Below are 13,534 nucleotides of genomic sequence, written 5' to 3' on the forward strand. Positions count from 1 at the left end.
GTTCAGACTTTTCCAAGTTCTTCCCACACTTTCAGCTGAGGTAAAATGTCGGAAGTCGGTGTGCACAAGTACTGAGCTCCCTCTAGGATTCGGCCTCGTTGGCTCGGGGTCCCAGTCCGCTCTCCCCAACCCTGGTGCGCCCTCCTGGAAAGCTGGCTTCCACGTGGAATCCCCAGGGGCCCGCGGGGCGGGGCGTAATGGGCGGGGCCAAGCCGGAGGGCGAGGCTGACCCCGCCCATGGGGCTCCCATGGCCCACCGCGCCCCGCGGCCAGATGCTGACGTGTCCTTTCCTTTCCACTACACCTCCCGACACTACCTACTACCGCTGCCCCGGAAGTCCCGCCCCATACTTAGCCCATCACCGCAAATCAGCTCTTTCAGCGCTTCCTGAAGCTCTCCACCGGTTTGGGGAGCAAGGGGAGGGGTTCCGCGAGCAGGGTGCCTATTGGCTTGGGGTCCGGCGGGCTCTGGGCTCTAATTGGCCGGAGTGCAGTGGCGCTCTGGCACGCTTGCGCGGCGAGTAGAACGTGTAGCGGCGGCGGCGATCGCGTCTCTTTCGCTGGCAGTCCTGCTGCTGCTCCTGTGAGCGACCGGGGCGTCCGTCCCGTGCATCGCCCACAGCCGGTCGCCCGCCTGCTCCTCTCCGCGGCGGCCTCTCACCAACACCGACACCCACACTGACACCTCCAAGCCGGCCCACCGTCTTACTCGCTGGTTTTCCATCGCTACACATGGCCTCCTCCGCGCAGAGCGGCGGCTCCTCCGGGGGACCCGCGGTCCCCACCGTGCAGCGGGGCATCGTCAAGATGGTGAGAGCGGGGACCGGGACACCGATCCCACGGCCAGCACCGTGCGGGAGTCTGGCGCTGGCTCCTTCCCCTCCCGCCAGCCTGCATGGTCTCCCAGATCCTCTTTCCTCTGCCCCTTTCCTCACTTTTCACCCGTTCTCGGAATCCCCTCCCTGGACGCAAACCGACACGGACTCCCCTGGGTGCCTTGCCTCCCGGACACCGTGGCATTAGGGGTCACAGTGATTTCCGTGATCGCGGCACTCAGTCTCCTGGCTGTTTACCAGGACAGATAGATTAGTGATTGGTTAACGGGGATAATTTGTTGGTATCTGTCCTCTGATCCACCCGTCCTCTGTCCATTTTGGCATATGCTGAGTAGTTTGCAGTTTTTCAAGTTCCTGACGTCCGCTCTTCCATGGAACTCTTGGAGTACTTGGTCTAATTGAAGCTTTTATATTTTCACCGACGCTCAGTTACTTACGCCAAGTTTTCTCGCGCTCTGGCCCTCATTTCCCGTCTTTTCCCCTCCACCTCGTGTGTTAAGTCTGTAGTCCTGAGAGCTCCTCATATTTGTGCTCCCCGTCTTTTTGACTCCTAAGATGTTAGGCCGGTAGGAATCTTAGCAATCATTATTGTTCCCTCACTACAGATGAGACTAGTTTGAAGAGGGCAAGTGATTTGCCTAAGGTCGCCTGGTGGTTTGGATTGGAGCCAGGACCAGAGCCCAAGTGTTGCGATTCCCAGTCCACTGCTGTAACACCGTAGATTCTGCCTGATTATATATCCCCTTCCTACATCTTTGAATGGTGAATTTAAACCCTGCAAGTTTCATTTAAAAATATTTACCCCCGGCTCCATGATAATTTTGTAGTATAAATTCTCTTTATCAATTGTCCCCTCTATTGGCCTCCCCCCAACACTCCCTAATATTGGAACCTGATACTTCTTGGTTGTTACTAGAATTTCTGGTTGTGATGACCGCAGACTTCCAGATTGCATTTCAGACTGCAATTCTGACTTTTCCATCAGGAAATATTCTTTATGAGGTTTTGTCCCAAAGCTCTGCAGTGGTTTACAGTTGTAGAAAGTTTAAAATACATTCTGTTTTCTTGACTCATTGTCTTTCACAGGATTAAAGTATTCTTCAGCTTGTGTGTATGAATTAGATTTCAAGATTTTTTTTTTCCCACTGATGCTTATTCATTTCTTAGGCAATATTCTGCCTCCAGCTGAGATTCTTAGGATTTTCAATATTGCTTTCCCCGTTTATTTATACATAAACGGAGAGTCAGAATTTATCAGAAAATGAAAGAGAAGGGAATTTCCAAGGTCCACATATTTTCACCTCTTTGAAATACTGACTTGACCTATGAAAGGATTATCCTGAAGTGGCTCCTCTTAAATTAGCTTTTTCATTTGCACTGATCTTTCCCTTCACCATAGGAACAGAGCAGTGCTTGGCGGTCTGGTAGTGGAATTGGCAGCACTGAGTGAATCTTTCTGAGTTTTTTCCTTTGCTAAGGCTTGAATTTTTCTTAAAGGCCCCCCTTACTTGTGGGGTGGGAGTGGAAGGAGGCTGAACATATTTTTGCTTCTACAAATGCTGGAGGCTTCCAGGGCATCTGGATTCTATGGGGTGATGATATCTGCCCACAGATTACTCCCAAGGATACTGAATATCAGCAGTCACTTGTTTATTAAGGCTCATGTCTTGAGCTGAGTATTCTGTTTGTATTATTTCATTTATAATACCTAACAAGTAGATAGGATCATTGGCTACATTTTACCGATATGTAACCTGAGGTTTAGAGACAGTAGTTTACCCCAGGACAGGTACTTTTTAATTGGTAATGAGAGGCAGAGCTGGGACTTGAACCCAGGCCTGTCTGCTAAAGCACAGGCTCTTGAACATCATAGTACAGTGCCTCTGACTCCAGGGCGTGTTGTTAGCAGAGGACAGGGCCGGTGATGCATGGCCGCAAAATTGCAGGAAAGTGAAGCTGACTGTATTTGAGCGAAGGAAAGATTAGATGTTACTCCTGTCTTGTCCGGGAGCTGCTGTTGTGCTAAGTGACTTTATGTGGTGCTTGTGGTCCTTACGTGCAAAGGAGTGTGGTGTGGAAGACACGTTAGGGTTGGACGGAGGCTTTGAAGATTGAGTGGTAGAGTCACCTATACTGCTGTTTTTCTGTGACCAAGCTGCAAGGGGTGGGTGGGTGAGTTCCAGGCAGGGATTAGGTGAGGGAAGCTGGGTGAACTGCAGAGCGACAGGCAGATTTGTGCCAGGCTTCGAAGCCTGTCTGGAATGAAAAATCGACCCCTGGCCAATTGCTCTGTGTGAAGTTCTTCTGCTAAGCAAAGTTGTATTTTCCTGGAGAGTAATCGTTTCCAGTGGTACCAGGAACTGCTTCGTAAGAACTGCAAGGGAAGATGGGGCTCTGTGACGGAGGAAAGTGAGGAGGAAATAGTTTGATGAATAGGAAGATAGTGGCCACTGCTTTGCTTGCCTTTGGGTTGAGGGGCAGAAACTGACTAACCAGAGGCGGGCCTTTCAAGCTGAGATTTGTCTGGACTCAGGCTGAGCTGAAGGTCTGAAGGTCTAGGGTTGAGGTTTGCTGCAGTGAAGAGGAGTACTCACCCTTCCTCTTTTTGGCCAAAGAACCACGGAAAGGCCATGGAAAGTGCAGGGTTCTTCTGGTCTCTGCCTTGCTGTCCTAGCAAGTCCTGCATTCCTTCTTTTAAGGTTGAAGAAGAAAGAACTGAGAATGAAGTTGTAAAAAATTTTTGCATTTGCCCAGTTTTTTTAAATGACGGTAGAGGCTGCGTCTGCTATTGAGAGCGGGAGCCAAGGGACAGAGCTGGTTCTGGAATGTGTTGAAGGAGGAAGTCGGCAGTTAAGTTGACACAAGCGTTGTGGGGCCCTTCTGTTACTGAGAAGGCAGTGAGAATGATGGAAAAACCGAAGGTGGATTTGTATATTTTTTGACTTGGGATAAGACTGGCAATTGTGTGGGCAGACAAAATAGGACCTGGGAAAGTAAATGTCTCTGTCAAATCAGATATTTTCTCAAAACCCTAGAGGATTCTATCTCTGGGTTTCTTGAGTAATTACTAGACTTTCTTTAGCTGCATCAGAATATCGTCAGCACATGTTAAATAGAGCTTGGGAGAAGTCTTGGGCTACTGAGTATAAAATTCAGTCACCCCACTTAGCAGCTACTTAGAGATGGCTATTTTTGCTGGTTTTGCTGTCCCCATTTACTTCTGTCTTGGGGATAGAGCCCTTTTCGAAGTCTTTACTCTAACCCTCCTATCTTACGTCTGCGTGTCTTTTCAAGCAGGAGCACATAGCAGGATAAAGCCGCCGCAGTTCTTGAATCTTCTGTGCTTATCAGAAGCAGCCATGGAAGCAGCATATCTTATCCTGCTTATGGTGTGGAAGGCCAAATCTCAATTCCCATTTCACCCCGTCCCATTTCAAAGGGGAAAAGGGGGCTTCCTTGGTGGCACAGTGGTTGAGAGTCCGTCTGCCGATGCAGGGCACGCGGGTTCGTGCCCCGGTCCGGGAGGATCCCACGTGCCGCGGAGCGGCTGGGCCCGTGAGCCATGGCCGCTGAGCCTGCGCGTCCGGAGCCTGTGCTCCGCAACGGGAGAGGCCACAACAGTGAGAGGCCCGCGTACCACAAAAAAAAAAAAAATAAAAGGGGAAAAGGGTCCCTCTGCCAGGCTTTGGTTTTATGCTAAGAACCAAGATTCTCACTCCATGCCTAAGCCTTGGGACATCTAAAGGAGGAGATGGCCACAATTTCCTCCTTCGACAGGAATTGTGCTGCCAGGTTGTTGTGAAGCGGGATGTAGGCTTCCTGGGGAGTAGCTTAGTGGAAATTTCTCCAGTGTACAGCTTGTAGGAAATGCTGCCTATAATTTAGATCATTATAGCTCAGTGTTTCCTAAGTTTCTGAGCTAAGAAGTATGTGTCTTTCCAGAGTGTAGTGGGGATAGAGTAGTAGTCTATTAATCTGTTCCTTCCTACGTGCACTTAGCTCGTGCAGACTGTGAAAGAAAAACACCTTTGCTAAGCTACTTAAAACACTCTTATTCTACTATTCAAAGGGACAAGGTAGCCGAATAACAATGTTTTAGTAGGGCCATTTGCAAAGAAGTGGGTGGAATAGGATGGAAGGCTTTTCCCTCTCGTCTTAAAATTGCCCACTTCCCAGCAGGTGAGCATGGTAGCTTTCAATCAGAATTGTAAGTAAAGGAGCACTAAGTTTCTGCTGTGTCTTAAAGGCTTTCAGTCGTTTTTCCTGTATGAAAAGGAAGCATCCATCTGGCTCTAGTGATGCTAACAGTGGCTGCTACCATGTACTAACTAATGATATAGAATGATGAGCAATCATATTTCCTTTCTTGAATGAATTTTATTGATCATCTGTGTCAAGCACTGTCTGGGTATTAGAGAAGCAGTGGTAAAAAAGTAAATCAGATTCCTGCCCTTACGGGTTCATGGAGGAGATAGACAATCAACAAGTAAACAAGAAGATGATAGTATAAGATAGCGATTTCTGGTAGGGGAATGGGACAGAGTGGTTGGGAGGGAGGGAGGGGTGGCTCCTTTAGATAGGAAAGGCTTCCCTCGGCTGAGATCTGATGGACATCAAAGAACCAGCCATAGGGGAAGAGTTCCCGGCAGAGGGAACAGCAAGTGCAAAGGTCCTAGGGTCTCCATTGGTATTATTTTCAGAATTTTTATAGTAGCTCTTCAGTTTCTTCAAGTTCATTGTTTCACATAAATGGTATGGGTTTAACCTGAGCTATTAATATATGTGTTTTATGGTGATAAAAGGTGGAAAGGCAACAGAGGTGGTGGTTGTTCTGGTATCCTGGTGAGATCAGTAGCAGACATTAAGTCTACTGAACAAATATAACTGATGAGAGATTGATTAAAAAAAATACTTGCTCTTGGTCATATTCATGTTTCTTAGAGGGCCAAGACTAAGGTGTTTTTTTTTTTTTTTTTTTAAGATTTAGTTATTTATTGGGGTCTTAGTTGTGGCATGTGGGATCTTTAGTTGTGGCACGCGGGATCTTTAGCTTGGTCATATTCATGTTTCTTAGAGGGCCAAGACTAAGGTGTTTTTTTTTTTTTTTTTAAGATTTAGTTATTTATTGGGGTCTTAGTTGTGGCACGTGGGATCTTTAGTTGTGGCACGTGGGATTTTTTTTTTTTTTTTTAAGATTTAGTTATTTATTGGGGTCTTAGTTGTGGCATGTGGGATCTTTAGTTGTGGCACGCGGGATCTTTAGTTGTGGCATGCGGGATCTAGTTCCCTGACCAGGGGTGGAACCCTGCAATGCCCCCTGCATTGGGAGTGCAGAGTCTTAACCGCTGGACCACCAGGGAAGTCCCAAGACTGAGGTTTTCTGACTTCCTATCAGCCAATCCTGTGTATTCCCAAGGTACCCACCTTTCAGTGGATGGGACCTGGATAAGAAGATAAATGCCAAGAGCAGGCTTAGCAGGAGTTACATAGCAACTAGAACCTGTCAGTGTTTACGCTCCTGACATCATTTTTTTTACTGCCTGGAATGTAGTAGCTCTGGCCTCCGGCAACACTTTTAACCTAGCAAGCTTTAGGTAACAGTGGTGGTGAAAAGCAAAGTAGCATATGCTTCAGAGCTCAAACTAATGGTCAGAAGAGAAGAGCTCATGAGCAGTGTGGCTCATTAACAGGAGCGGGGACTCCTGAGGCCAGGTAGTGTTCAGTGCTGGTAATAACGAGGCAAATGATGTGGCGCATCTATGCCCCAGTTTACTTGGGGAGTGAAATTTGGGAAATGAGTGAACATTTTAGTTTTCATCGGTAAGTTCAGAAGAGAAAATTGGCCAGGTTTTTGAATCCCGGTAAGAAGGTTCTAAGGCCTGTAGCGAAACTTAACTTATCAGCATGGGCTAGCAGTCCAGCTGACAGGTATGGTTCTAGCAGGGTGTTCAGTAGATATCCTTTGGAATCTGGTCTTTGGATTTATTTCGTTTCATTTTTTCAAGGGAGAGCCTAGGTAAATATTGTAGGAAATTTTTTGCCTTCTCAGGGACAAGGAATGAAGTAAAGGGATTCAGCTCTTTCTGGGCTTAGGTAGCTTTTCCTCTTATTTCTTGTTTGGAGATGGATGCCCACCCAGGTCCCCCCACTACCCTGCCCCGCCCCGGTTTCTGTTGCTGATTCCTCCCTTGGGAGACTGACGTATGCTTTTTGTTCGTACAGCGGAAATTGATGCAGAATCACAGGTTGTGAACATTTGATGCTGATGGCGTGTCGTGGGGATTCACTTACTTTCAGTGAGACTCAATATGATAAATTAACGTCACGTTTTTCTCACTTAGCTCTAATGTTTAGGAAAAAAACCCCAGAGATTTCAGTTGGCATTTTTTAAAAACTAGGAAGTTAAGCAACTTACAGGGAAAATAAACCTAATGAAAATTTAGATGACACTTTCAGATGTCATCTTTGAGATCAGTCTCTGATATAAACTGGGCTTGGCACATTTTCTCCATTTACATGCTTATGACGGAGACTTTAAGGCACTATCTCCTCTCTCTTTATGCCTTAACACAGTTTGAGGTGCTTTGCGTTCTCTTTATGTGGGAAGTAGCCTGCTCGGGATGGTCTTGTAACACCAACCTCATGTGTAATAGGGGGAATTGAGGAGATTTGGGGAACTGGGCTTCAAGTTAATAAATCCAATGCATTAACATTGTCCCTGGGAAGCAACCTGGAAGAGAAGAGAGATCATGGACCTGGGATTAAGGGGACACAGGTTCCAGGGCAGATGCTGGTGTTCTGCAGCTGCGTGCTGTGGGGTAAGGTCGTCTGCCTCTCAGGCTCTTTTCTTTTCTCTTAAATGAAGTGGTTAGACCCATCGTCTCTCAGCTCCTTATAGCCCCCAAAGGCTGCAAGTGTGTAAGAAGGAAGCCCTATATTACATGTCTTTCAGGCGTGAATCACAGCTGAGAAATCTTATGCCTCTGGTGGTCTTCACTTTGAATTGCTGCTTATCCTGCAGGAGGCATATTTTCTGTTCCCATTGCTTGTTTTTTGTTTTGTTTTGTTTTGAGAAGGTAGATTAGCTGAATTACGGTTTTCTAGTGTGGAAGGCCAGAGTTAGAATTTGAATCAGACTAAGTGATCAGACACTGGAGCGGCTGGAGGGTGGATAGAATTGAGCCATGGAGATTCCTGGCTTCAGCGGTGGTGTCGGGATAGACTAGTGGGAGTGGTTGCTTGGGACCCAGAGGAACATGGTACCAGTGGGTTTTATTTATGCAGTCTCACCTCTGCTTCCGAACACCCAGCCATTCTCCTGGGGCAGCAGGTCTAGACCTGCGAAGGGTGGGGATGAGGAGGACACTCAGGGAACCTGTAGCTCATGGGGAGAGTTTATTCTGGTCCTGCTCTTGTTTGTGGGAGTCTGGCGGGAGCATGGGGGCTTGGTTGGGTTCTGAGCTCTGGTTTTCACACTCCGAGGCCAAAGCCTCTTCCTTGAGATCATTCTCATTGTCTTGCAGATCTTTCCCACTTCCATTTCATGTGCTAGTATAGGAATCATCTTAATCTATTCTTGGTAGTTCCTCACATGGTTTCTTCAGTTTATTTTTTATTGTAAGCTTTCTTACATCCTTTCTGGGAGTAGATTTAGAGAGAGAGAAGGAGGCCAGTGATTTTCTAAACAGGTCGTTGCATCAGGACCACCTAGAAGGCCGTTCTGAGGCACTGGACTAGAATCTCTGCAAGTGTGGCTTGGGAATCCGTATTTTATTCTTTTTTTTTCCCCGCTGCGCCACACGCCATGCGGATCTTAGTTCCCTGACCAGGGATCGAACCTGTGCCCCCTGCAGTGGAAGCGTGGAGTCCTAACTACCTGACGAGCGGGGAATTCCCAGGAATCCGTATTTTAAAAAAGCCACTCCTAAGTGATTCTGTAAGAGTCCGTTTGGGATTCATTCAGGGGCTGGCATTTGAGACCCACTGATCTTGTTTAACTCCTGTGCTGTATGTAGTTGAAGTGGCAGGACATAAATGACAAAAGAAGTGTATGTTTTTGGGGCCAGTGCCTCTGAATTTTATACGAGAGGGGTTAGTAGCTTCTTTTTTTCTTTTTAGCACTTGTCTTGATGGCTCCCAGGACACTTTGCATTGCTTTTAATCTGTAGCTCAATATTAGGCTGACGTCCTCAGGGGTCCTTTTACAGTGACTCCGAGAGCCTATTCCTAGGTCATAACTGACAGCTGAGGAGTTGTTTTATATGACTGATTTAGGCCATATGCTCATTTTAACACTCATTTGCCACTTTTCCTTCTATTTGCATAGATTCCCCAGATCTTCCTATAATTTGGCACCCATAACTTGGCACGTTATTACTATGGAAGTCTTTAGTGTCATCAACAAACATGAAGATTCTCTGCTCCTCATTTTCTGCTCTTAGAATCCTGCAGAACCACACATACGGGCTTTTTGGTTTCTCTATTTATATCCATCCTGTTTCTTGTTTATAAGCCCCATTCTTAACAAGAACAACACCAGTAAAACCCAAAATGACAGTGACCTCTTTGGTGGTCTTAGTCTTTACTTTAAAAAAAAAAATATTTATTTATTTATTTTTGGCTGCTTTGGGTCTTTGTTGCTGTGCGCGGGCTTTCTGTAGCTGCGGTGAGCAGGGTCTGCTCGTCGTTACGGCGCGCAGGCTTCTCATTGCGGTGGCTCCTCTTGTTGCGGAGCACGGGCTCTAGGCGCAGAGGCTTCAGTAGCTGTGACTCGCGGGCTCTAGAGCACAGGCCCAGTAGTTGTGGCACACGGGCTTAGTTGCTCCGCGGCATGTGGGACCTTCCCGGACCAGAGCTCGAACCCGTGTCCCCTGCATTGGTAGGCGGATTCTTAAGCACTGCGCCACCCGGGAAGCCCGGTCTTTACTTTGTATTCCACTAGCTTGTCTAATATGTAGATAAAACTTTCTTGTAATTCTCAAGTCTTTGAGGTCCTTATGATTAAGGGTCACATTTGCAGTTCCTTGGTGGCCTTTTCCTTCTTTTGACCAGCAGTTTTCTAGTTCATCCCTGAAGTACTTCCACATGCTCAGGTGAATGCCATCCAGTGTTAGTAATTTCATAATTATTGGTATTTAAATTTTTGACTTCATGCTTGTTCCTAAGACTTCAAACAGTATAGAAGTATGTAAAGTTAAATGCCAAAATCTCTCTGCCCTCCTTATGAGTTTTCTACCATTCATTCTCATTCCCTTAAGTAAATGTTCTTCCCACAGTTTTTTCATGCACATATGTACACCCTCCCTTTTTAAACAAACAAACAGAAATGAGGTCGTAATGAGTCCTGTAACTTTCTTTTTTAAATTGTCATAACTGTCTTTCTATGTCATAATTATACATCTACCTCATTCTTTAATGTTTAAGGAGTATTCCATAGTTTGGGTGTGTTTGCTTATCCACTTTTTTCCTGTTGATATATCAACATCCTTTGATACATCTTCGCGTTCTTGTGTCGGCATTTCCCTAGGATAGATTCCTAGAAGTGCACTTAATGTTTTCGGTAGTTGTAGGGAGCGCTTTACTTAGACTTCACCTTTTTATATCCTACCAGGATCATCTTAGATTAGATTTAGGGCAAAATACAGCTTATCCTCTCCTTACACTCGTTAATCCTTTCACGGTTGGTAGTCTATTTCCCCAGTCAGTATCCTTGAAAACCACTATCTTTTCAATGGAGGGCAGGGCTCAGCTCCTGGGGGTCATTAAATCACTACTCTTTAATTGCTTGAAGGCCCCCAGATGTTTTGAGGTCTTGAACTTAAAGGAGAGTAGTAGGCTCTTAGAGCTTTAGCCTTATCTGCTCTCTCTGGGTTCTGGAGAGCTCCCTGGCTAAGAAAGGGTGCAACTACCTACCTGTGGATGACAGGAGGAGGTCAGAGGCAAGGTCCTGTGAGAGGCCTGACTTTTCTTTCCTACTGTCCGGTACATAGCTCTTCCTCATTTTTCTTCTTGGATTAGCAGGTGGGGTGGTAGTGGTGGTGAGCCTGACACATCCTGCACGGGGAAAGCTGGCCATTTTTAGAGTTGTTCGGAGAGGCTGAACCAGGGGAGTCTTGTTTGCAGCCTTTGGTTCAGCTCATCTCAACCCTGCTGATGGTTTACCTCCAGTTTCCGGGGCTTCCGGTGTGTGTGTGTGCCCTTCCCATATTTTTAGCATATTGGAACACTGCCTCTACTTTTATTTAGTTTGAAAATTTTGGGGGCAATCAGCTATTTTAAAAATTGAAATATTATTTTAAAAGGAAATGATTTCACCATTGAAAATGGGAAACCAGTATTACTTTCTGGTTACTACTTACTAGAAAGTACCTTTAGAAAAACCCCACAGTGAAAACTAAACAGCGAGTGTTAACTCTAGCTAGGTACAGCGTTTCGCAGAGGGCTCTCAAGGAAGTGCGTAACAAGTGGTAGAGGTGTGCTAAAGGCTTCCTGCCGCCAAACTGAAACTTCGTTTATAGAAAGGATTGAAAGAGAATTGAAAAGGGGACAGGAGACAGTTCTTATTTATGTATAAATATTAAATGCTGGTACATACATATAGGGATCATATACCACCTAAACCAGTTTTTCTTGGTTTGTTTTTTAAACAAGCCCACACTTTGGGAAACAGACACATAAGTTGTGTCTTGAGGCAGAACGGAACTGATTTTCTGGGCTGGCTGTGGCCCACGTCATTAGCTTCACTGGCTATTAGCCACAATACCTTGGGCAAGTGACTTTACCCTTTACCTTCCAGCTTTGCTTGTAAACGAGCATAATAACAGTGCTCACCTCATGGGGTTGTTGCTGATAAAATGAGTGAGAGAAAGCGGTATTCTGACCATTGGCTGGTGTTAGTAGTCCAGCACTTTCCGGATCTGTCCCCGGCTCAGATGGGACTGGAATTGGAACCAGCTGAGGCAAAATGAGAGGAAGAAAGGCGCCTGGCAAGTTTTGTGATGTTAAGGCGGTTCAATTTGAAGGACTGGCTTTAATTTTTAGATTATATTCTTCCTATTATTATTTTTTTTGGCTAAAATGTTCTTTACTTTATAAATAATGTGATGGCCTTTGTTTTCTTTCATGTCCTCAGTACAAATAAAAAATGTATAACATGTCAGTCCTTAATTTTTGGAATTGGGGGAAAACTCTACTGGTCTGGAATCTTTAAAAGTCTGGGAAGCCCTGGCTTAGCAGAAACTGTGCCCTGGCAAATGTGTAACCTTCTGAGCTTTGGAGGTATTCATTTAATTGTTAGGAAAGATTAAACAAATTTAGGTAACACGTGGAAAAGGGCAGTTGTATGTGTGAATACTAGCTGTGGTTCAGCAGCGCAGGTGAGGCTAATCAGGCAAAAATACGGGCAAAGTTTTGGTTTCCTTTGACTCCTGCCCCATCCTCCCAGGAACCCTCTAGCCTCTGGTGCTTTAGGACAGGGCTGCATTTCGTCTCTACCCCCAAAGGATCAAAACTTGAAGTTGATATATTTTGAAAAAATTATCCACTACAACATAAAACATTTTCTGTTTTCTTTGCCCCGAGGTGGACTAGTTTGTTTGGGCATTTTCTGGTTCTCTTTGGGAGATTGGCAGAAAGGAACAATGTGTAGGACCAGCATAAATTGGTTATTTGCAAGGAACAGCCCCTTACCTGGCCTCCCACCTTTGTAAGGACAGGGCAACTTACATCCCAGTTTGCCCAGGGCTGTTGTTTTGGCACAGTTATCAGTAACGCCCCCGTTTTCACTCTCAAAGTGTTCTGATTTGAGTGATAAAATGTATGTTTAATGGGTTTAGTAAGAAGAGTCAAGTCTGGGAGAAAGGGTGTGGGCTGGCATAGTTCAACAGAGGCCAAAATAAACAGAACGTAGATGGTTTTTTATGTAGCTGCTAGGATGGCCTGGGGCGGGGTGGAGGATCTCCAGGCTTTCGTGGAGCACAGGCAGCCCAGGCTTGAGACCAGGCTGTGCACCTGATTTCTGGGTAAAGCTTTGGGCTGATGAGATTTTAGGTGTCTCTCTTATTAAAATGCTGTTAGATAGAGGCAGGTAACCTTGTTTTACGGTGGAAGGGGGACCTCGTGAAGTTAAATACTGAAGGTTTTCTTGGAGAATGGATGGGTTGGAAAAATCAGATGTGATATTTTCAGATCAGTTTCTCTGTTTTAAACATCTCTTCTGGGGAGATGGTGAAAGTGACAGGTCTTGACAGAGGCAGAGGAATAAAACGGATGAGATAAAAGGCAGCAGAAATGGGTAGGTCCAGGTGGGAATATTCAGATGTTCGTGAAAGCAGCTGTGAGCAATCTGCTGTCGATGTGCAAGTTAAAGGAAACTTGCCTAAAGTGAGGAAGGCCTGCTGGAAGTTTGTGGTAGAGAAAGGAATGAGAAGCGAGACATTTAAGTCTGTGTTTCCAGTCTCTGGAATGTGATGTTAGTGAACTTTTAAACTTTATGAATTCTGTTCCAGGAGAGGGAGGATGCATTGTTTTATATATAACCTTTAATACCAGGGGCATTTTTATTTTTGGCAACCACCCCAAACAGTGACTTACTCTGTCAAGTGTAATTTAGCTGCTTACCTAATAGGACTGTCCCCGGTCTTCATGGAAAGTGGGGCATTTCTTCCTCCCATTCCTTCCCCCTTTGTGTAAGTAAGGGG

At 45.7% G+C, this 13,534-nt stretch overlaps 1 protein-coding gene across 1 annotated transcript in view; it reads left to right on the plus strand.

Annotated features, from left to right (window-relative positions):
• The first annotated feature begins 479 nt into the window (after positions 1 to 479).
• SND1 (staphylococcal nuclease and tudor domain containing 1) overlaps positions 480 to 13,534 on the plus strand; it is a 321,421-nt gene continuing 308,366 nt past the window's right edge. Inside the window, exon 1 of the mRNA XM_028489790.2 lies at positions 480 to 810. Within this exon, the coding sequence (XP_028345591.1) occupies positions 733 to 810 (78 nt within the window). The 5' untranslated portion in view covers positions 480 to 732. The remainder of the gene's footprint in view (positions 811 to 13,534) is intronic.

This window comes from Physeter macrocephalus, chromosome 5 (assembly GCF_002837175.3).
Source record: "Physeter macrocephalus isolate SW-GA chromosome 5, ASM283717v5, whole genome shotgun sequence".
Taxonomy (NCBI): Eukaryota; Metazoa; Chordata; class Mammalia; order Artiodactyla; family Physeteridae; genus Physeter; species Physeter macrocephalus.